This window comes from Mustela putorius, unplaced genomic scaffold (assembly GCF_011764305.1).
Source record: "Mustela putorius furo isolate JIRA1106 unplaced genomic scaffold, ASM1176430v1.1 tig00003909_pilon_pilon_pilon, whole genome shotgun sequence".
Lineage (NCBI taxonomy): Eukaryota > Metazoa > Chordata > Mammalia > Carnivora > Mustelidae > Mustela > Mustela putorius.
In genome coordinates, this window is record NW_025422057.1 from 28,372,762 (window position 1) to 28,396,560 (window position 23,799).

At 39.2% G+C, this 23,799-nt stretch overlaps 1 protein-coding gene across 2 annotated transcripts in view; it reads right to left on the bottom strand.

The window, feature by feature from the left end:
- ABCC2 (ATP binding cassette subfamily C member 2) overlaps positions 1–12,667 on the bottom strand; it is a 76,340-nt gene extending 63,673 nt beyond the window's left edge. For both annotated transcript variants that reach the window (XM_045068793.1, XM_004749506.2), the window contains exons 1-2: positions 12,535–12,667; positions 10,725–10,898 (exon numbers count right to left, since the gene is read on the bottom strand). In XM_045068793.1, the coding sequence (XP_044924728.1) occupies positions 10,725–10,898; positions 12,535–12,567 (207 nt within the window). In that variant the 5' untranslated portion in view covers positions 12,568–12,667. The remainder of the gene's footprint in view (positions 1–10,724; positions 10,899–12,534) is intronic.
- Between the last annotated feature and the right edge of the window lie 11,132 nt (positions 12,668–23,799).

Sequence of the window (23,799 nt, forward strand, 5' to 3'; positions counted from 1 at the left end):
ACAGCACTCTTCACGATGACCCCAGAGCCAGATTGCAAGAGGTGACTTGCACTTCTGGGTCACAGCAGCAATGCAAACAGCAACGCAAGGTCCCTCCGGGCCCGGGAGGGACTTAGTAAGTAAGTGACCTTACTTACTTAATCACTTACTTACTAAGTAAGTGACCTTCCTTACTTATCTGGCAAGGCTCCCAGGAATCCTATATGGAATGTAACAGGCTGGTTCCCGCCCCGCTCCTCCAATGGCATTCATTGGCTCCATCGTCGTCAGTGTTTTCAGGCTGTCTGGTCATATCTGGGTCTATGTAGGTCCCTCTCAGATAGGACACTCTTGTCAAGGCCTTGGTAATACAACCAATCATTCCAATGGTGTCGTGTTATAAGGAAAATATTCTTTTTTTTTTTTTAAGATTTTATTTATTTGCCAGAGAGAGAAAGAGAGAAAGAGAACACAAGCAGGCAGAGAGGCAGGCAGAGGCAACAAGAAAACCAGGCTCCCTGCTGAGCAAGGAGCCTGAGGGACTCAATTCCAGGACACAGGGATCATGACCTGAGCCAAAGGCAGTGGCTTAACCAACTGAGCCACCCAGGCGTCCCAGGAAAACATTCCTACTGAACTTCTGCAAATAAGAAGAACTGATTTCCCTTTGGACAGATTCTCCTAGTTTCACTTAAGTCAGCCCCATGGCAGCCACACTAGTACTGGGTTAATAGGGACTAGGAAAGACACTAAGGTCCTGCACTCCTCCCTCGGGGTCTTTCAGTCTCTCAGTGTCCCACAGTCCTAACTCCCAAGCTGCCACCCCCTCTCTCGGCCCTTTGGCTTGAAGTGGCTCCTTAGCGCCACTAATTTAGCTGCAGAATATTCCCGCAGTCACTTTCTGGCTAGCAGGAATTTCTTCTCGGTCATCCCCAGTACATTGTATTGTTTTTGAGTGACTACAGTATGGACAATTTGGAAAAAACAAAAACCCCTGTGAAATGGTGGAAATGAATCCGGTAACCCACCAAAGAGGATGAATAGTCTTGCATTTTAAAAGCTTATGGAAAACTTGGGACACCTGGGTGGCTCAGACTCCTAATTTCGGCTCAGGTCATCATCTCAGGGTCATGAGACAGACCTGGAGCCTGCTTAAGATTCCCTCTCCCTTACCCTCTGCCCCTCTCCCTCCTCAAGAAAAAATAAATAAAAGCTTATGGAAAACTCCATTTCAAATGGTTCAGAAATGTCAAGTACTATAAGCTGGTATTTAAGAGGAGTGTATGTATCATTTATGGTTTTAATTTTGTAAAATAAAGATTTATTTTAACCACACACATAAAAAGTCTTTGTCTTAATCAAAGAGGAGTCCTTACCGCAGGGATCTTGAGATTTAGGGGCCCAATTCTCTCAAGATAGAATAGTTCTGCCCCGCATCAGGCTCCCTGCTCAGTCGGAAGCCTGCTTCTCCCTCTCCCACTCCCCCTGCTTGTGTTCCCTCTCTCACTGTCTCTCTGTCAATTAAATAAATTTTAAAAATAAATGTATTAAAAATAAAGATACAGTAGTTCTCCCTTCAGTGCATGCTAGTCTGTGCCTGTGCACCTGCACCATCCTAATTTCTAACCATTCCTTCTGACGCTGAATTGTTTCAAACATAATGTCTGTATTAGAAGCACATGTGGCTCATTTATCCTTTTCCAAAGCCAATGCATCTGTGGTCTGTTAGGATTCTCTCACCTGTTACCCACCCTCATTCCATGGACTATTGTAAGGCACAGATCAATGGCCAAGCAACAACCCACAGTAACTCATGCACGGTCTCTTCCCCACTCCCTTGTCCCTACCTTTGTGAACAGGATATCGGACACTCCCTAGGACATCCCCCGCCCCCTCCAGCCCCACACCACCGAAAAGGGCAAGGTCATTAGACCAGAAAAGTTTTAGAAGTCAAAAAGCAAACATGCTTTTTTTGGTATAGTCATAGTCGTTGCTGTGTTTGTAGCTCCCCTCCCAGATTCACCCCCATCCTCGTCCCTTCAAGCCTGGAGTGGTAACCGTTGGCTGCTAAGCTCCAGGTTCCCTTGTAAATACAACCTTCTCACATCCTATTTGGCCTCAGCCGCCAGTTTCTTGTGACTGATGGTAGAGTTTCCTACTCAAAGCTATTCTCTTCTTCCTAATAGAACCCCTCCCCTTTTTTGTAAAATATCTACTCCATTCAGCTCAGCCATGTGCTCAGGTGGAAGCTGGACCCATCTCCAACCCCATGAAGTGAGTTAAAACCAGTCATGATGGTCCCATTCTCCTGGCCTGTAACTGCCTGGATCATAGGCAGGCAACACAATTCTGGCCGAAGAGAACTAGGGAACAGCTAGGGGGGTTCTTGTTTCTGGGGACTCTGGGAAACGTTTTTCTCACTGATCAAAGTGATACATAGATCCAGAATATGTAAAGAGCAATTCACAAGTCAACAATAAAAAAACCACAGGTGGGGTGCCTGGGTAGCTCAGTGGGTTAAAGCCTCTGCCTTCAGCTCAGGCAAGTCATGATTCCAGGGTCCTGGGATGGAGCCACACATTGGGCTCTCTGCTCGGCAGGGAGCCTGCTTCCCCCCCCCCCGCCCCCGCCTGCCTCTAGGCCTACTTGTGATCTCTGTCAAATAAATAAATTTTTAAAAATCTTTTAAAAAATTAAATAAAAATAAAAAACCACAGGTAACCCAATTAAAAAATAGTCAGAGGGTTTATTTAAAGAATAGGTTTTTTCCTAAGAAGGTATACAAATGGCCAAAAAGCATGCAAAAAGATGCTCAACGTCATTAGTCAAAACCATAGTAAGCTCTTTGCACCAACTAGGATCGCTATAACTGAAAAGATTAACCATGACAAGTACTAGTGAGAATGAGTATTAGAACCCCCATACACTGCATGCAGGAATTTAAAGGAGACAGCCACTTTGGAAAACAGCTTGTCATTTCAAAATATCAAACATAGAGCTACCATATGACTTAGCAATTCTACTCATAAGTATATACTTATTCTAATACTTAAACTAAGTATAAAAGTATATAATACTTATACTAAGTATGTAAGTATAATACTTATACTAAGAAAATTGAAAATCCATGTCCATCCCAAATAAACATGATGTATCTATAATATTGTATTATTTAGCCATAAAAAGGAATGAAATATTGATATATACTACCACACGGATGAACTTTGAATATATAATACTGAATGAAAGAAGCCAGACACAAAAGGCTATTGTATTACTGCATTTAGATATGAACTATCCAGTCTAGACATAGAGACAGACAGCAGGTTTGAGATTTCCAAGGGATAAGAGGAGGAGGGCACAGGGAAGTGACGGTTTAATGGATACAAAGTTTCCACTTGGGGTGATGGAAAATCCTGGAACTGGATAGCAGTCATGGTTGCAGAACACTGTGAATGTATTTAGCACTACTGCATCTTACACTTTAAGTTGGATGAAATGGTCAATTTCATGTTCTCTGTATTTTATAAAAAAAAAAAAAAGGAGTGAAGTACTGATTCATGCCATTACATATATAAAGCTTGAAAATAGGGACATCTTGGTGTCTCAGTCAGTCAAGTGTCTGTCTTCTGCTCATGTCATGATCTCAGGGTCCTGGGATCCAGCCCTACATCAGGCTTCCTGTTCAGTGAGGAGTCTGCTTCTCCCTCTCCCTATGCCCCTTCCCCCATTTGTGCTCCCTCTCCCTCATAAATAAAAATCTTAAAAAAAAAAGAAAAGATGAGGAAAACTTGAAAACATTTTGCTATGTTAAATAAGTCAGGTGCTGAAGGCTACATAGTATATAATTCCATTATATGAAATGTTCTGAAAAGACAAAGCCATAGACAGAAAGTAGATTAGTAGTTGCTAAGGCTTAGGGGAGAGGGGTGGAGGGGGAAGGGAATGGGTTGTTACTGCCTAAGACCTGAGTTTCTTTTTGGAGTAATGAAACTATTCTGGAATTGGACAGAGGTGATGGTCACACATTTTTGTGAGTCTACTAAAAACCACTGAATTGTACACTTTAAACAGGTGTGTTTTATGGTATGTAGACTATATATCAATAAAGCTATTTTTAAAGGGATCTATAGGAGCACCTGCTGTCTTTATCTGCCTTTGGACACTGACTTGAGGGTGTGATTCCTGGAGCTGCTGCAGCCACCTTGTCATCATGTGCTACTTTAATAACTGGCTTGAGAGGCTGAGCTGATGAGGAAACGAAAATAATCAGCTATCTGCTGAGGTTGTTGAGCTTCTAAAGTAATAAGTCCTGAGGCTGCACTGCCTCTGGTCTTCTTGTTATGTAAGAAAATCAGTTCCTCATCACCTCAGCTAACAGGTGTGACTTGCCAGTGAGATCTTCCACTGACAGAAATCTATTCCTTATAGTCAGCACCAGCTGAGAGTAAGACTGGGAATAAGGACAGAAATCAGAGTCTTAATGGAAGCCCTGTGCACAGAACTGGTACGGTTAGGCCAATCATTTCTTTGTTTTTCCCACTTCCAACCCATCATCACAAATCTACTGAAACTCTACTTGCCACAACCATTCCAATCAGGCTAAAACAGAAGTAATTCTCTGAAACAGATTGCTCTCCTGAGGAGGAATGAGAAGATAGTGAGTGTCTTGGTGCCCCAGAGGAAACTAGTTTTCGTATGGCATGCAGTAAGGGTGGAGAAGTCCAGCCTGGCCTCCTGCTTTTGGGAGAAGCCATAGTTCCACACACTCGTCCAGGACTCAGAGCTCAAAAGCAGTCCTCCCCTCAAGGAGAGGCCACCCGGCGGGAGATGTCTTACAGATTGGCAGAGGGGTCTGCTCCCATCACATATATTCATTAACTTAGTCCTTTGCTTATAAATGCAAAAAGAACAGTAATAACCATCAGAAGGTGGAGAAAAACCAATACTAGCAAAGAAGATTGCCAAGATAATTACACAGAACAACTGATTCTGGGATAAAACAAACAAATTATTAAATGAACAGAAGATACTTCTAAATTATTTTTAAAATTAATGTCTTAGGAGAGAACTGAGAAGACATTGCATCCATTAATAGGTTGATTTTTTTTAGTGTATTCTTAAATTAAGAATAATTCTTAGAAATCAAACCCATGATTACAAAAATAAAGGCTCTTTAGGATGACTGAAAGAAAAGAAATTAGGGAATATCTCAGAACATAGGTGAAAAGAGAAAAACAAATTTTAAAAAGAGAGAAGTTGAGAAGGAAAATAAACTCAGTGTCCAAAACCAACCTAAAAGAAGTTTTGAAGAGATGAAATTTCAAAATTGGAGGAAAGGAAGTAAAAAGACTAATAGATAAAAATTTCTCAGAGATAAGAAAGACATCAGTCTTTAGGTTGAAAGCATCAAACCCACTGAATGAGAAAAGACTCATGTAAACAGACTCATTAAATTTCAAGACATCAAGAAAAAAAAGAGGATAAAGCCTTCTACAGAAGATAACCCAGTAGCACAGGATGTTGGGAAGCAATATGACAACATCTTTGGAGTTAAAAAAAATGTGTTTGAAGCTAGCATTCCATATCCAGATGACATTTGCAGAAAGCAAGGACTTTGAGACTTTATTTACTGTTGCTCTCTCTGAAAATTTTATTTGAGGATCTTCTTCAGATCCAAGAACTGGGGGAGGGGGCACAAATTCTCTCATTTTACACAAAGGGGTATCAAGATGTCGAGTCTAAAATTGATGGCAGATCATCTTTAGGAATAAGGGTAACCAACAGAAGAACTGAAAGCAATCATACAAAATTAAAAGACAGAGAGAAAGAGAAGAAGAAAAGGAAGGTGAGGGTAGGGCCAATGAACTGAATTCCCTGTCTTGCATGGAGGGCAGAAATAGATCTTTTTTAAAGGTGATAGATCAAGAAATACAGGTATAAACACATTATTTACAGATATAGAGGTAACTCAAAATAATTTTAAATGAAGGTCTCTGGAGAGTGGTACTAGGAGATAGAAGGGTAACTTTTCATTTTGTGTTTCTTGGCTCTTTTTTTTTTCTTTTTTAAGAGAGTGGCAGGAAACATACCAAAATGTTAATAGGAGTGTATCAGGATGATAACAATAGTCAATGGATTTAATTTGCTTCCTATTTCCCTGGAGTTTCCAAACTTTCTATAATAATCTTGCATTATTTTTTTTTAAAGACTGTATTTATTTGACACAGAGAGAGAGAGAGAGAGAAAGAGAGAGTGTGTGCACAAGTGGGGGAGCAGGAGCCAGAGGCAGAAGGAGAAGCAAACTTCCTGTGGAGCAGGGAGCCCGATATGGGGCCTGATCCCAGGACACTGGAACCATGATCTGAGCCAAAGGCAGACACTTAACCAACTGAGCCACCCAGGCGCTCAACCATGCATTACTTTTATAATCAGAAACATGCACACACTTTTATTAAATAGGATCAGGGAAATATTATGGTTGCCCTGAAATAATCCTTGTCTTTGATCTCTGATTTATTGGAGGAGCTTCAAGTGCACATGGAATTTACTAAACTTCTTAAGGAAACATAATCTCATTGGTATTAAAAAAGAGAGAAGAGTGCTTTGGCCATATTTAATATCTCTCCATCTCTGCAAGATCCTCTTTTTCTCAGAGCTTTATGAATGATAGTCACTCTGGTTGAATCTTCTATCCATTGTAGAGGGTCTATTTCTATCACTTCACTGGCAGATTAGTATCTAACTTCAGCATCAATATTTTCAGGCAATATGACCCCCAGCAGTCTATTCTATTTTCAGAAAGTCAGTATTATTAGAAAGTCCTTCAATATACTTAGCCAAAGTAGGCTTCCCTGGAATAACCTCCACCCACTTAATCTTGATCCTGCTCTCTGAAACTCTGCTGAACAGAACAGGCTCACAATCTTCTATGTTATATTCTGCAATCACTAAAGATGATTTCCACATTTCACTGGCTCAACACCAAGTCTATTTTTGCCACACATCTTCCTTCCTCTAACCTCAGCACTTCCACAGCCTCTAGAACCAAATTCCTTTTTCGTTTCCCTGGGATTGAGCTCATTCATCCATTCATTCATGTATTTTGTGATTCAGTTCATTCAGTTACCTACTGTGCATCAGGTCCTTTCTGTAAGGATGCATCTTTAAACAAACAAACTTGTAGAATCTCTCACTTTGGTCAAGCAAATGGACTTAGTTCAGACAAGTATAGACAGTTCAGGAAAGTCGGAGAGAAATAGCCCAAAAGCAGGAAATGGAGAAATAAAATCAAGTTGAGGAGTGAGCCCAAAAGAAGGTTCTCATAGAAGTAAAGTTTTACTATGTGAGGAGTTATACTTCTACTTTTAAAGAAGAGACCAATTATTTTGAAAATTTTAAAAGGCAGCTAATTTGTGCTTGTTACTCTCAGGGTAGTGGGCAAAAAATAAAGTATAAATTAGGAATGCGGCTCGTGAGACTATGAGCAAGGATGAGTGGATGGATTATTAGCTATGAAAAAAAAAGTCAATATATTTATTTTCTTTTTGTCTATAAAGATTTGTATTTATAAAAGTTAGACAAAATGTATTATACCCACATAATAGAATGTAAGTTAGGCATAAAATGGGAAAGAAGTACTGATATATACTATGATATGGATGAACCTTGAAAATCTTACACTAAGTGAAAGAAGCCAACCATAAAAGGCCATATAGTATTATAAGATTCCATTTATGAAATCTCTGAAATAGGGAAACTAGAGATAGCAAGTAGGTTAGTGGTTGCTTAGGACTAAGGAGGATGTGGAGATAGGAGGTTTGTTTCCTAGAACAGCTTTAGAAAAGCTGATTATGTTGATGTTCTAAACTGTTCTAAAGCTGATTATGGTGATGGTTGTATATATCAGTATGCTAAAAATTATATTTAAATGGGTGAATTGAGTCTCCAAAGGCAAGGGAAACTAAAGCAAAAATGAACTATTGGGACTTCATCAAGATGAAAAGCTTTTTTACAGCAAAGCAAACAATTTCAAGAAAACCAAAGGAAAACCTACCAAATGGGAGAAGATATTTGCAAATTTCTTATCAGACAAAGAGCTAGTATCCAAAATCTATAAATAATAACAAAGCCAACACCCAAAGAACAAATAATCCAGTCAAGAAATGGGCAGAAGACATGAACAGACATTTCTCCAAAGAAGACATACAAATGGCCAACAGACAAATGAAAAAAATGCTCAACATCCCTCAGCATCAGGGAAATGCAAATCAAAACCACAATGAGATACCATGTCATACCAGTCAGAATGGCTAAAATTAACAAGTCAGGAGACAACAGATGTTTTTGAGGATGTGGAGAAAGGGGAATCCTCTTACGCTGCTGGTGTAATGCAAACTGGTACAGCCATTCTGGAAAACAGTATAGAGGTTCCTCAAAAAGTCAAAAATAGAACTACCTATTGCACTACTAGGTATTTACCAAAAAGATATAAATGCTGTGATCCTAAGGGGCACCTTCACCCCAATGTTTATAGCAGCAATGTCCACAATAGCCAAACTATGGAAAGAGCTCAGATGTCCACCAATAGATGAATGAATAAAGAAGATGTCACACACACACACACACACACACACACACACACACTGGAATATTTCTCAGCCATCAAAAAATCGAAATCCTACCATTTGTGATAATGTGGATGGAACTAGGGGATATTATGCTAAGTGAAATAAGTCAATCAGAGAAAGCCAATTATCATATGATTTCACTCATTATGTGGATTTGAAGAAACAAAACAGAGAATCAGAGGGGAAGGGGGGGAAATAAAATAAGACAAAATCAGAGAGGGAGAAAAACCGTAAGAAACAAATTGAGGGATGCTGGAGGGGAGGGGGGTGGGGAGATGGGGACTGGGGGATGGGCATTCAGGAGAGCATGTGATGTAATGTGTACCAAGTGTTATATATAACTGATGAATTCCTGAACTCTGCCTCTGAAACTAATAATACACTATATGTTAATTAATTGAATTTAAATTTAACTTAATTTAATTTAAAAAATAAATGGGTGAATTGCATGGTATGTGAATTATATCTCAATAAAGCTGTTTTTTTTTTTTTAAGATTTTATTTATTTCTTTGACAGAGAGAGAGAGATCACAAGTAGGCAAAGAGGCAGACAGGGGGAGGGGGAAGTAGGCTCCCCGCTGAGCAGAGAACCCAATGTGGGCCTCGATTCTAGGACTCTGAGATCATTACCTGAGCCGAAGGTAGAGGCTTAACCCATTGAGTCACCCAGGTGCCCTAAAGCTGTTTTTTTTTTTTTTTTAAGTTAGAAGTTCTTATAGTTAATTAAGTACTATGATTAAGTACTGTGATACTGATTTATTCATTACCCAGCCTTTTCTTGGAAGTCTCTAACTCATTCGCAAGGGTATTAAAGCATGTTGTTCAATGTTCAGAATCTAACACATTCTTGACTCCACTTCTACTTCTAGAATATGTTTAATATTAACATTTAACAAATTCATACTGAGTGTTAAGCCCTGTGCTTGGCACTTGGATCAACAAAGGAGACAATGACCCTGCCCCTACTCTCAGGGACTATTCTTTCCTGTCCAGGGTCCAACAAAGCTCACCACCAGCCCCTGCCTTGGAGTGTCGATGAAAATCCCACTGCATTTAGCCAAGTTGCTTCCTTCTGTTTAGATTCCAGGTAACCTGAGGTCGTTAGTATGTGCACTCACAGAACGTCAAATCTAATTAATCTTTTTAATTAAACCCAGTTTAAAGATCAGGAGAGATAGGGAAAAACAAACCACCACCAATAACAACAAAAAAGGTAATGAAAAAAGCAGATGGTGGCGTTTAGGAGGTGGATTTTCAAACTCAACTGAATGTCTTGGTTCCCACAACCCTTTATGCATTAATCAGTGCAGCTGGCCGACCGGCTCCTCCCCTAGTTCCTTTTGGGCCCTCTCCTGCAGCTCCTGTCCTTCCCATATTTCCCTACTCAAGCATGTCATTGTGAGCACTCACCGTACCTCACTCTACTGTGAGTGTCCAGGGACTCGTGGAAGACTTTGGGAAAATGGAAGCCTTATTTCAGACCCAAGTTATGAGAGATGAATGATGGTTGGGTTGCCTGAACGGTACAGAGAAAATGGTGCATTTTATTTTTACCTCATTGTAGGTGCCAACTGAATTACAGTCTCCTGAGTTATTCAAACAGTCTCAAGACGGGTCATCCAGTATTTGCTTCTCAAATATTAAAAAGACAATAAATATTTGACTGATTGGTTACTTGTCACTGGTGTTTAAAAAATCTGCTATCAATAAGATTTAAGTGTCACTACTCTCCTATTTTTAAAGATTTTATGTATTCATTTGAGAGAGAGAGAGGGGGGAAAAAGAGCGAGCATGAGTTGGGGGTGTAGAGCAGAGAGAGGAAGGAGCAGATTCTCCACTGAGCAGGGAGCAGGGAGCCCGACATAGGGCTGGATCCCAGGACCCTGAGAACATTAGCCAAACCGAAGGCAGGCACTTAACCAACTGAAACACCTAGGTACCCCAAAAGTCATCATTATGCAAAAATTAAAGTTACCTTAACTAAGAAATATGACATGGGGCCAGTGACTGCCTGTCTTAGGAAAGCTGATTAAAGAGAGGGAAGCAGACACTTTAACCATCAAAAAATGTCTCTGCCCTGTACCAAGTAATTAGAAAATAGTGGAGTTCCCATACCTGCTTAGTGAGGTAGAGTTTGGTTATAGGAGATCTCTTGATCTTAGATCTATACACATGAAGAAGCTGCCAAGGAGCCAGGAGCCAAAGGAAACCCAAAGGAATCCACACCAGAACAGTTTGCTCAAAACAAAGTGGCAGGTCCGCTTCTGGGCTATCCAAGAATGAAGAATTCTGGGGGACCAAAACAGAAAGATTGTTGAATATACTCATTTTTTGAAGACAGAAAACCCGTGTGAGGGAACCCTCCACTTCCACCCCTGTTCCCAAACAATTTTAATTCCGTTCTATATCCATAGCCAACCTGACCCTTTACCTAAATGCATTTTCCTATTAATCTCCATGGATACAAAATCAACATTTAATGACAGTGACTTTTTGGGTCAATGCAACCTTTATGAACCTTTCATTCATGAGCTACTCTAAGTAAACCTCACCACTGCATTTGCCAAGTTATGGGAAGAAGAGGGACAGACTATTCTTCAAATAGTTCCCTGGGATACAGGAACTTGTTCTTATTTTTGTTTCTAGCACTAATTATGCTCCCTGACAGATGTTCAAACATGCAGGCAGCAGGATGCTTTCATCAGACTATGGCATTTCGCCTCCTTGGGCCAGAGGGCTTACAGTGATTTGAACCTAGGGGACCTTGGGCCTAAGAGCTGTAGAGCACCAGTAGAAGGAAGGCTCATCCCCAGAAAGTCTATACTAGTCTTTACATTCTGCAATGGATAGAAGTGTCTTGTGAAGTGAGGGTAGGGATTACCAGTTATTTCTTGAGTCTTCTGAGGGTAGATTTTTCTCTCCTCATAAACATTTTTAAGTTATTTTTGTAGAGTTGTTCACACAGACTCTTTAAAACAAACATTGCGGCACCCTGACCAAGATGATCTGTCAGATATTCCCAGAGAGAATTCCCCAAAGATGGCCTAGTATGATCCTGGCCCCATTAAGCCCCACCTTCCTGTGGTAAACATGTCCCAGCCTTGAGGCCCTTGGGGCCCAGGTTCTTTCTAGGATGTGAAGAGTTAACCAACTGCTCTGCTATCTCATTCCCACTCTTCTTATCACTCCATAAAGTTACTTGACTTTAGAATTCAGAAGAATTCCCTAAGATATTTTAACCAATTTAACAAACCCTCCATGTGATTCTGATGCTAGACATTTGCAGACCACACTTACATAGAATCACTAAATCTAGGTTCCTTTTCATTTTCAATTCCACTAAGCCATTTGGTACTGTTGCTCACCCTGACTTGAAATTCTCTCCTCTAATGGTTCAAAAATTGTCTCAGTGCTCATGATGCCCAAATCTGTATCCCTGGCCTCACCTTCTACTCCATACCACTAACTGCCAGTCCCTCTAGAACTGTCTCCAGAGGATATTCATTTCTACATCAGCAAGACTCAACCTTGGGTCTTCTCTTCTTCCTCCCACCCCCCAAACTCCACAACAACAACTTTCCCTCCTAACATTGTTGAAAGCCTCTTCCCCATTTCTCTTCAGAGAACACAATTTTATGGCTAGCTAGTCTGAGAAGAGAGTCTGGGATACAATAAATATATGGTAGAGAATACATCCATTACCTCTTCCACACAGAATATCCTCTGGAGATACTATGACATATCTTTTCTTAAGCCCCCCAACCCAAAACCTAAATAATAACAACAACAAACCCAAACCAAAAAACTCTGAGCTTTAGACCACCTGCCCATCTAACTCTTTTAGTTCTTATTGGTAGCAACTGAGGTTAATCTACTATTCTGAGTCTCAGAAGAGTCAACAGTGAAAATAAGTATTATTCCTCACCCAAAATGTAGAGTTGCAGAACTTCTCCAGCATGGTTCCTGGAGCGCTTGTGGAATGAAGACTCTCCTGTGACTCTTGTTTTTTATTTACTCTTTTCCTCAGAGAAACTGGACTGTAAGCAGCAATGCGTTATCTCCCATTCTGATGTTCTGATATTCCTAATAAAACCAGGTCTCCTGACCTTTCATCTCAACAGTTTACTCATTAACCTGACTCAGATGTTTATTTACAATATCCCAGTAGAGAGACACATGACTCAAGATTGAGGCACCCTAAGGGTAGGTAGACTTATCATTTCCCAAGTACCAGAAGCCTCTGTATGTATGGTCATAAAAGGAAACATTGAAAAATGTCAGCAGAGCTGGCAGACAATTCACGAGTGGAGGAGCCCATTCCTTCTCTTGAAGACATATGACCTAAAAAGAGAAGTATCACTGGAGGGGCAAGTACCATTAAACATGCAGGTTCACATCCATTTTAAATCCTTAGAATTTATAGGAATGTGAAATATCCTACTCCTTTGGATTTTAAGACCATAGAATTTGAGGGGTGCCAGGGTGGTGCAGTCTTGTGAGATCAGAATAGGCACCTGACTTTTGGTTTTGGCTCAGATCGTGATCTCAGGGTCGTGGGATTGAGCCCCTTGTAGGGTTCCATGTTCAGTATGGAGTCTCCTTGAGATTCTAACTTTCTCTCTTTCCCTCTGCCCTTCCTGCTCATCAAGCTCTCTCTCGCTCTAGAATAAATCAATCTTTTAAAAAAGACCATAGAACATAAAATATACTTAAAAGTAGTATAGATTTTATTTCAAAAAGTCAAGTTCTAAAATAACATATATAGTGTGATACACACACACACACTTGTTTATTTATTTATTTATTTATTTGATGCAACGAAATGTTAGCCTTAGCTGTTAAGATTGTGGGTGGATTTTGTTTTTGCTTGTCTATATCTTCTGATTTTTCCATAATCATTAGGTATTATGTAATAATATTTTAAAGTAATTATTGGTATTGTGGTAAAAAATACATGACATAAATTTTACCATTCCTAAAAGTATACAGTTCAGTAGTGTTAAGTATATTCACATTGTTGTGCAACCAATCTCCAGAACTTGTTCATCTTGCCCAACTGAAACTCTAATTCCCATTAGACAACTCCCCTTTACTCCCTCCTCTAGTAAAGCAAATGCTCTTTTAAAATCAGGTCACCCTAAATTGACGGCAGCCATACGCACACTGGCCAATATATTAAAGTGCAAATGTCATCATTTGGGGGATCATGTGAAACCATTTTGGTCACTAACACATAAAAACACTTCTTTGTCCTATGGTTATAGACAGACTATACCTACAGAGAGTAATTAACAAGAGCATAATGTATACTTTAATGTATACATATATACATATATATTTCATGTGTACTTTAATGCCTGGCCTAAAGTTAACTATACCAAAGGTATAGTTAAACTTAAACTCACAAATGATAGTAACATTTACTCACTAGTACCAGTGGATATGTTGTGAATTATTAACATCTGAAAGATGTATAAGTTTTATTAGGACGTTCACTCAGTTCTCTTCTTATGAGAAGATAAGCATAAGATGAACTCCTACACTTTTCTATGTGCCTGTAACAGTGTTAAAATTGAGTTAGGCCTTAGGGTGTCCAGATATATTTGGATGGATACTGGCTACTATTTACCAAAAACAACATTTTCCAGTTACTCAATGTGCACATTCTAAACTATTCTTATGTAATCAGATGGCATCATCATACTTACCACATAAATGTATAAAAGCATGAATAAAACCCGGATAAAAACATGTTTTTTTGTTTTTTTTTTTTAAAGATTTTATTTATTTACTTGAGAGAGAGACAGTGAGAGAGAGCACGAGCGAGGAGAAGGTCAGAGAGAGAAGCAGACTCCCCGTGGAGCTGGGAGCCCGATGCGGGACTCGATCCCAGGACTCCAGGATCATGACCTGAGCCGAAGGCAGTCGTCCAACCAACTGAGCCACCCAGGCGTCCCTAAAAACATGGTTTTAAAATGTGAGATGTTTCTTATGGATTTGTGATCATCCTCATACCTGTTATGTGCTTCCACTGTTGAACGTCAGAATGCTTACATGTTGTATGTCCGTGATCCCCAGCTGACATTCAACTGATATTGTCTCAAAAAAAAAAAAAAAAAAAAAAAAAAAAAAAAGCAAAGCAAAGCAAAGCAAAGCAAAAGAAATCCTCATCGTTGAATCCATTCTTTGGGAAGCCACTTTGACCAAAGTGGGGAAATGAGAAATTCTGGCGAGAGAAACAAATAGTACACCCCAGGCTGACCTAAAGCAGTGATACTAATAGTACACGGGCAGATACTGGATGACTGGTCACACATGCCCCATGGCCAAATTCCAACAAAAGCTTTTCAGAAAAGTCATAAAAATCTGAAATCGTTTTCTCTGGTGACCCAGCTGGCCTGCTCCACACCAGACTTTCCATACCGGCCTGTCTGATGTCCTCCAGCGAATTAGCGTAATCAGGAATAAACCTTCCCTCTCTCCAGACTGTGTGTTTTCCTTCCTTCCTGTCTCCTTTTTATAAGTCCTGGCTTTTGCCTTTGTTTGTTGCCAATAGTGTAATGACGATCTTCCTCAAGCAAGAAAAAACTAGCACACAAACGTTTAACTAAATGTCTGAGTTATTCCTTGAGAACCACGTCAATCCTCATCTTTCTAGCAGGTGGAGGATCTGCTGACTGCGCTTGTCTAGCAGGTAGTTGTGAAAGCAAATTGGCTGTGCTTGGAAATGTTCGTTGAGACCAAAGAGAGGACTTAATGAGTGGGATGGTGTGAGTGGAATTATTTTCTATAGATAAAATATAATCCCCCCATGTCTATTGCAAATAAGTGGAACAAAATAACTGATAGAAATTATAATCATGTTTTTAAACGAGCAGAAATTGCATTCATTTGTGCTTAAAACAATTTGAGTAGCCAAAAAAAAAGAGATGGTGGAGGATCTAAATATTCATCAGAACAAATGCTGAGATTATAGGATATATACTGACATGGACAGAATAAACATATGATGTTATTAAAGGAAAAAAGAAGTGGGTGGGTCTGGCATGTAATGAGCTTGGCAGTTACCACTCCATCCTAACAAGTAAAATGCTGAGTAAACTGAAAAATCAACAATTCTTCTTGGATCAATAAGAGATGTGAGGTCACACAGCAAAATGCTGCTGCTAGATTGAAAAGACAGACAAGCCAATGCAGAGAATCACAACTTAATAGAACAAAACCCCATGAGCTAAAACCTCTACACAATCCAGTGCTGGGGTAAAGAATCCTGAACTATAACTGACCAATTGATAAGAGTCTAAAGTGTCTGACAGTTGTGGAGTCGCTGAGAGGTTTTTGTTTTTTTGTGTGTGTGTGTGTGTGTTGTTTTTTTTTTTTTTTTTTTGAGCTGATATACTTATTGGCTTTGGCAACAAAAGTACAACACAAATAGGCAAAGTCCTCCTGAAATATAATTAGTGTAGTCATCATCCAGTTGATAATTTGTAGTAGAAATGTCGTGTCATGCAGGGACATGAGCTATGACTGGCTTCCCACATCTGAACTTGGGTAAGTGCATGGGGGTAGACTCTGCTCTTGGAGCCACACTTGCAACGGCTCTGCCATTGTCTCTGCCAAGTCTATTGGGCAAGCCTGATAGTACAAGCAGGACTCACTCTATAAATAAGCACCCCGAGGCAGGGAGTACTATTGACCTCTTCAAATATTTGTGCATTTTCCACAGCCATGAGAAATTCTTCTCATAAATCTTCAAAGTTTTCATATGGAGCTAAATCAAGGCAGTTAAAGCATTGTGAACTCTGGGAAGTTTTTCAGAACTCCAGTATTGCTCTATTGTGAACCACTGAAAACCACTGGGATAAAAGGGTGAGGCAGGGGCGCCTGGGTGGCTCAGTGGGTTAAGCCGCTGCCTTTGGCTCGGGTCATGATCTCAGGGTCCTGGGATCGAGCCCCGCATTGGGCTCTCTGCTCAGCAGGGAGCCTGCTTCCTCCTCTCTCTCTGCCTGCCTCTCTGCCTGCTTGTCATCTCTCTCTGTCAAATAAATAAAATCTTTAAAAAAAAAAAATTCATAGACAGGTACTTGGGATGTCCCTGTGACACACTGTGGTAACCAGAGATACTTCTTGGCAAGCATCAGCAGCACAGCTTTCCAGAACCATGGAATGTCAGGAGGGTTTGGGCAGTAGCCTATCCCATAAATAGAATGTTGTCCCCAGTCATTCATGCCCACACTGCCAAGGTTGCACATCAGCAACTCCAGCAGCTCGTTTTCATCAAATATTTTAATCAAATCAATAGAAAGCAGTTCTGTAAATTGCTCCGAGGAGGTGTTCATTTGCTGCTGGACCCTGTTTATGAATCAGAACTGGGTGACTCAGTCTGCCTAATGACCAACTGAAGTCTCAGTCAAGTCTGAAAGATTAAAAAAACAAACAAAAAACCCCCAAAAAACAACCCAGGGGGACTCAGTCCGAGGGGAGATCCACCTTACAGACACTGCTGTGAGGTTTTCCTACAGGAGCTTTAGGAGGTTCTCACAGTGAATACTGGTGAAAATTATCCTGCTTCTGGCAGGGGGAGAGCTGAAGCCATTTGAAATACACCAGAGCATTCTGTTCTTAACAAGGTCTGCTCTTAGGAGATGCTCTTTAACCAGAATGTAACCTGTTGGGGTGTCATCAGAGCCTAACCAACCTGGGGGAAGAGAAATACCCAAATCCAGCTTATTCTACCCTTCTTGTTCCATCTAAGGGAGAGGGCTGGGAAGTCCTTGTGAAGTTCACAGTCCAGGGGCATAGGCTCACTAACAGCCTAATCAGAGGACCAGAGAACACTTCCTCTCCTTCCACACCTTACCACCACAGCACTCAAGGCCTATTTTCAGTGGTTCCTTTTTCCCAGTACAAGTCATCTATCAAGAAAAGTTTACGAGGCACACTAAAAGGCAAAAAATGGTTTGGAGGACAGAGCAAGAACCAGAACCGGATTCAGAAATGGCAGGGAAGTTGCTATGATCAGACTATGATTAATATACTAAAGGCTCTAATGGATGAAATAGACAACATGCAAGAGCAGATGGGCAATGTAAGCAGAGATAGAAATTTAAAGAAAGAATTGAAATACCGGAGATAAAAAACATTGTAACAGAAAGGAAGATTGCCTTTAATGGGCTTACTGGTAGAATGGACATAGCTCAGGAAAGAATCTCTGAGCTTGAGGATATCTCAATAGAGAATGCTAAAACGTGATTGAGAAACCACGTAATAGCTAAGAACTGGGACAACTACAAAATGTGTAGTTCAAAGAGATGAACAGAATTATGTAACCTGAGGGACAGCTTTATTGTCATGCCAAGAGGGTCCGCAGTCACTTCAGCACCTTAAACATTTGTATCAATGACTTACAGGCATTAAGATAACTCCCATGTAGTGAATCTCTATTATATGTCAACCTCACATATGTCTCTTAAATAATGAATACATTTCTATGTTAGACACTAACAATTTTGTCTTCCTTAATCCTTATAATAATGCTATGAGATAGGTACTTTTATTACAATTTCACCAATTAGGAAACTGATGTTCACAAGGGTTAAGTAAATTAAGATGATGAGGATGATGATGAAGAAGAAGAATATTCTATAGCTGTATAGTAGAAACATTGTCAGGTGTCCTTCTACCCTTTTATGAGGTAGGGAACACTGGAAAAAAGATATATGTTCTGGGGAGAAGTTCTGACTAGATTTCCAAGATTTTATGATACAATGTATATGCAATTTATCATCAAAGACTAAAAGAGTGTGATGATTCCCTTTACCTGAGGATACCCTGTAGGATTTCTTTAAATCAAGCTGTCTTAGTGCCCTGAAGATGTGATCTGGGTATGTCAATACATGCAAGTTTGCAGGGATGCCCCTATTCTATCAGACGAGTGTTCTGTGGACTCTCCTTTCGTGTTATCATTGATGTGTAAAGACCGTACTAAGAATGATTGCAGGATGGAAAGCAGTCAGGAAACCTAGATCCTGGCCTTCCCTCTGCTGGTCTTATGTAAAATGATCTCTCCTGAATCTCTTCTTAATAGTCTCTAAATGTCTTTTTTTTTCTCTTATTTTTCCAAAATTTAATTAAATTAATTAATTTATTTCAGTTTTTCAGTGTTTCAAGATTCATTGATTATGTACCACACCCAGTGCTCCATGCAATACGTGCCCTCCTTAATACTGATGCAAGGTGTGTACACTAAATTCGTTGCATAGAGATACTTCAGTTGGAAAGAACATTTGACCAGAATGACCTGGCAAAAAAAAAGAAAAATGCTGTATCATTTTTATTTAGTAAGTAGATGTTAAGTTGTAAATGATTACATTACATAATTTTGAAATATATGCAAAAGTTCAATGTTCAGGATAAGTAAAGAGTCATATACTTTAGTTAATGATTACAGATGAACTTAAGAAAGGTTTTAAAACAGATACTGGGATTTAAGTGGTAACAGTAAAAAGATTGCTTTTTCCTTCATATTTTAAAATGTGGTCTAGGAATTCATGTTCCTATAGCAAAAACTAAAAACTATAATTATAAAGTAATAAGATGATTACTCCCCAATTCTCCCACCAAAGGTAATCTGTATATTTTTGTACTGCTAAAACAAAAATCTTTTTAGAATAACCAGAGACCAAGTAGGATGTACAGAAGATTAAATTGCACTAATTTTTAAAATACCATCATTTATTATAAACCTATACTCCTTTTAATTATTAAAACCTGAAATATAGCAAAACTCTTCCAGAAGAATAAACAAATTGCAAATAGATTTAAACAATGAATGAACTCATTGAATTAGACTTAAAGCCTCCCCCCAAAAGAGTCATCTACTAAAAAGTTTCATATAAGGACCCCTGGGTGGCTCAGTTGGTTGGACGACTGCCTTCGGCTCAGGTCATGATCCTGGAGTCCCGGGATCGAGTCCCGCATTGGGCTCTCAGCTCCATGGGGAGTCTGCTTCTCCCTCTGACCTTCTCCTTGCTCATGCTCTCTCTCACTGTCTCTCTCTCAAATAAATAAATAAAATCTTAAAAAAATAAAATAAAAAAAAATAAAAAGTTTCATATAGTTTTAAAAAACAGTATATACTTTAAAAAATAGTAAATGTTACTGATGGTACAGAATAATGTTTCTAGTAAATTCAAAGGATAATCTTTTAACTTTTGAGAAGCTAGAGAGAAATAGGATGAATTGTTAAACGTTTTTTGGACAGCAGAATATTAGTATAGAAAAGAAGTAATTAATTTAGGTCTTTATTGCACCCCTTCCCATAATGTATATTCTTTTTTTTTCTTTTTTTAAATTTAAATTCAATTACCCCACTTATAGTACTTCATTAGTGTTTGATGTAGTGTTCAATGATTCATTAGTTGTCATAACATACATTCTTGGTAGGCCATAAGACAACAGAAAAAAATGGACTGGCATAAAAAGATATACGGTAGAGAGAAAAATACTCTTCTGAGTCCTGGGATGGGGGGAGTGATACCCAAACATACAGAAATGTTTATATCACTTTTTTTTAATTTTCAAGAGAATTTTATAAAACAAATATTAATATGAAAGCAATCAAACAGGAAACATATCTGACAAAAATAGTAATTATCACACAGGAAATCACATAGCTTTACTAGCAATTACATACAAATAAATTATAAAAATTTCTGGAAGTATATACAAAGAATTGTTAAGGTTGCTTTCAGGAGAACTTGAGGACTGAAGGAAACAAGTGAAAATATATATAAGATGTTGAATTCTGTAAAACACTGGCTCCCTGAAAATAGCACCAAAGCAATCTGTTGATCAAAAGAAACTGTTGATAAGAAAAATCTGAAGTTATTCTTATCAAGGTAAGAGAAAGTACAAACATACATTGGCCTTCTTATTATGAAGTTTAAATTCATAATGCCAAAAGCATTCTTGTAATTTATGGTTGGACTATTATCGTTATTGGCAGTTCTGTGAATTGAGAGCATGAAGAGGGCCAAATTAGTGGGCCCAAGAAAATTTGCTGGATAAATACCTTTAAGTCTACTGTAAGACTGTAAAATGCATTTCTCTGTGTGTTTACATATGTCCACATATACATGTAGCAATTTTGGGAGAGGGCTTTTATTCACACTTGGCATTTTTACTTATCATTTGGGGACATATTTGAGAAGGACTACCAAGTGGTTTCGCAAAAAGAGTTTGAAGAGGCTCGTATTTTATTTAAAGGAAAAATGTATGATTTCAATCATATAATGTCAACTTTAAATTCTTTTACTGTTGAGGCTGCATCTATAGAACAGGAGTGACAGTGCTGGACAGAGGCTAAATAAATAAAATCTGCCATTCTCATAATAATGACTTTTGATATGACAGGCAACTGTTTCCCTTTGATCTATAAAAATGGAAGGGCTATCTCTTTGGCATCATGTGAATGGACCCTTGTGAGTGGGTTGAAAGATTCCAAATAGGATGGCTTTATAAACGCCTTATCTTCACAGAAACAATAACGGACTACTTCAAAGTATGTAAACACAGAGAGAAATGACATACATAAAATATAACAAGATAAAATATATGAATGAAGAAAAAAGGATAGAAAAAGATGAAACAAAGGACAAACACGTTGCACAAAATTCATTCAATATTATCTTGTCCACTTGCCGTAAGTGGGGTGCAAATTTAACTCTGATGTTCCTACATGTAGATTAAAGGAGAAAAATGTACTTAATAACCGTATTAGCTATAACTCTTTTTTTTTAAATTTTATTTATTTATTTGATAGAGAGAAATCACAAGTAGATGGAGAGGCAGACAGAGAGAGAGAGGGGAAGCAGGCTCCCTGCTGAGCAGAGAGCCCGATGCGGGACTCGACCCCAGGACCCTGAGATCATGACCTGAGCCGAAGGCAGCGGCTTAACCCACTGAGCCACCCAGGTGCCCCATTAGCTATAACTCTTTTGCTTACAAGTGTTAGATCCAAATCAAACTTTTATTTTTTAAAAAAGGAAATGTATTTGCTCATCTAATAGAAAAGACCATCAATGGAACTACCTTTAGGCATAGATGGTCCAGAGAGTCAAACAATGTCCTCAGGACATTGACCTCTGTGTTAGTTTCATTTTCAAACTTGATGGCAAAGATGACTACAAAAGCTCTAGGCTTACAGGGTTGTTACAGCCTGTAATCCTAAAGTAAGGAGAACATCTCTTTTCTCAGAGCTCCAGAAAAAAATCCTTGGTAAGATTCTGAATGGTCCTTGTGTTCTGTCTGGATCAATAATGTGGACAAAAGAATGAGGCATTCATTCCACTGGCCAGCCTTGGTCATGTGCCTTCTTCCACGTGCAGGGGAGGTAAAACTATATGATTGGCAATCTCACCAGGAAAGTATCATCTTTCCAGGGTAGCTTCAGAAAGGAAGAGTTAGGCAGACAAGAAAATAATGTCTTGATAGTGACATGATTCCATATACATAGAATATGAACAAATTATTTGTTTAGAAGCCCAACTACTCTTCAGACTAACACACAGAAAAAAGTCTCCTCCAGGGCCTCAACAACACACCTATATGATTATTTTATACAATTATTTTCTATCACATCTCCAATATAAACCAGTGGCATAATGCCAACATGGTTTGAAATTTTTTTAAAAAAGTTCTATGAGGGATCAGAGTAACACAATCCAAATATGTCATTTTTGTACTTTTACCCAAGGATGAAACTTAGCATCTATACAGGAAGATGGAATGTGTATTCCTCAGGTGTCTTGGCCACAACTTTTGGTGGCAGGTACAGGAAGCCGTTTAACCTAGTGTAGCCAGCTTATCAAGATGCAAACTAAACAGAAAATGAACTAGAAATATTTGGCTTCCACCATTTTCCTCAACCATACTGTATCAAACCTCCTTCCTGGGCCTGGACCACATCTCAGGCAGATCCTACAGCTTTTTGGTCTTCTTCAGGCATTAAAATAAGTTAATCGAATCTGAAACTCGCATTTTAGAAAGACAGCTTTACTGAGTTATAAATTATATGCAATTCACCCACTTAAAGTGTACAATTCAATGGTTATGCTACCTCAGTGTGTTCAATTTTGGAACATTATCATCGCCCACAAAACAATCACGCATTCATTTTAAAGCCACCCTCTTTCCTTGGCTCGATGACTTCAGTGACTGCCAAGGAGAGAGAGTCATTCCTTTTATTATTTTTTCCTTGTTATTGAATCCCTTGCCATCTGATTTCCAGGATTGGGGCTGGGATGTGAGGACTGAAGGAAAGAGATAAAGGTAATTTTACTGAGCTGATAGGGTGACTGAACTTTCCCAGTTTGGCAATAAGGAGATCCCCAAGCAATGGGACTTTCCAATGAGAAAGTTGGAAAATTCCAAGCCACTCTAGGAGCTGCTGGTGTTTGTAGTTCACTCTTGCGTCATCAGCGGCTAACCTCACTTTGTTACAGCTGCTTTGCAAGTAGTCGGGCTCTTCTTCCTTGAGGCACATTGGAGGCCTCCAAACTGCCATTCCTGACATAGGTTGTGCACTCTGGATGACCTCTTCCCCTCTCAAATTCTTTCAGTCCTACACTCTCCCACTGCTAGTATTATTGTTTGTTCACTGGATTAAGTTGATGACCACCAGATAGCTCCATTATAACGTTAAGTGCCTACTCATGTGAGTAGCAAATAATCTATGGGATATTCAGCTTCTACTCAGCCTTTTACCTGATGGTTTTAGTATTGGTGGTCTTTAACTGATTTTTCATTAAGGATGGCAAAAGGGTTACGCTCTAATTCAAGAAGATGAATGATGGTGCTAATGAACATTTGGATACAACTTTTTGCGTGAACCTGTTTTCATTTCTCTTGGGTATATACTTACGCATAGAATTGCTGTGACATATGAAAACTCTATGTTTGGGCGCCTGGGTGGCTCAGTGGGTTAAAGCCTCTGCTTTCGGCTCAGGTCATGATCCCAGGGGTCCTGGGATCGAGCCCCGCATCGGGCTCTCTGTTCTGCAGGGAGCCTGCTTCCTCCTCTCTCTCTCTCTGCCTGCCTCTCTGCCTACTTGTGGTCTCTGTCTGTCAAATAAATAAAATCTTTAAAAAAAAAAAAAAAAAAAAAAAAAAAAAAAAAAAAAGAAAACTC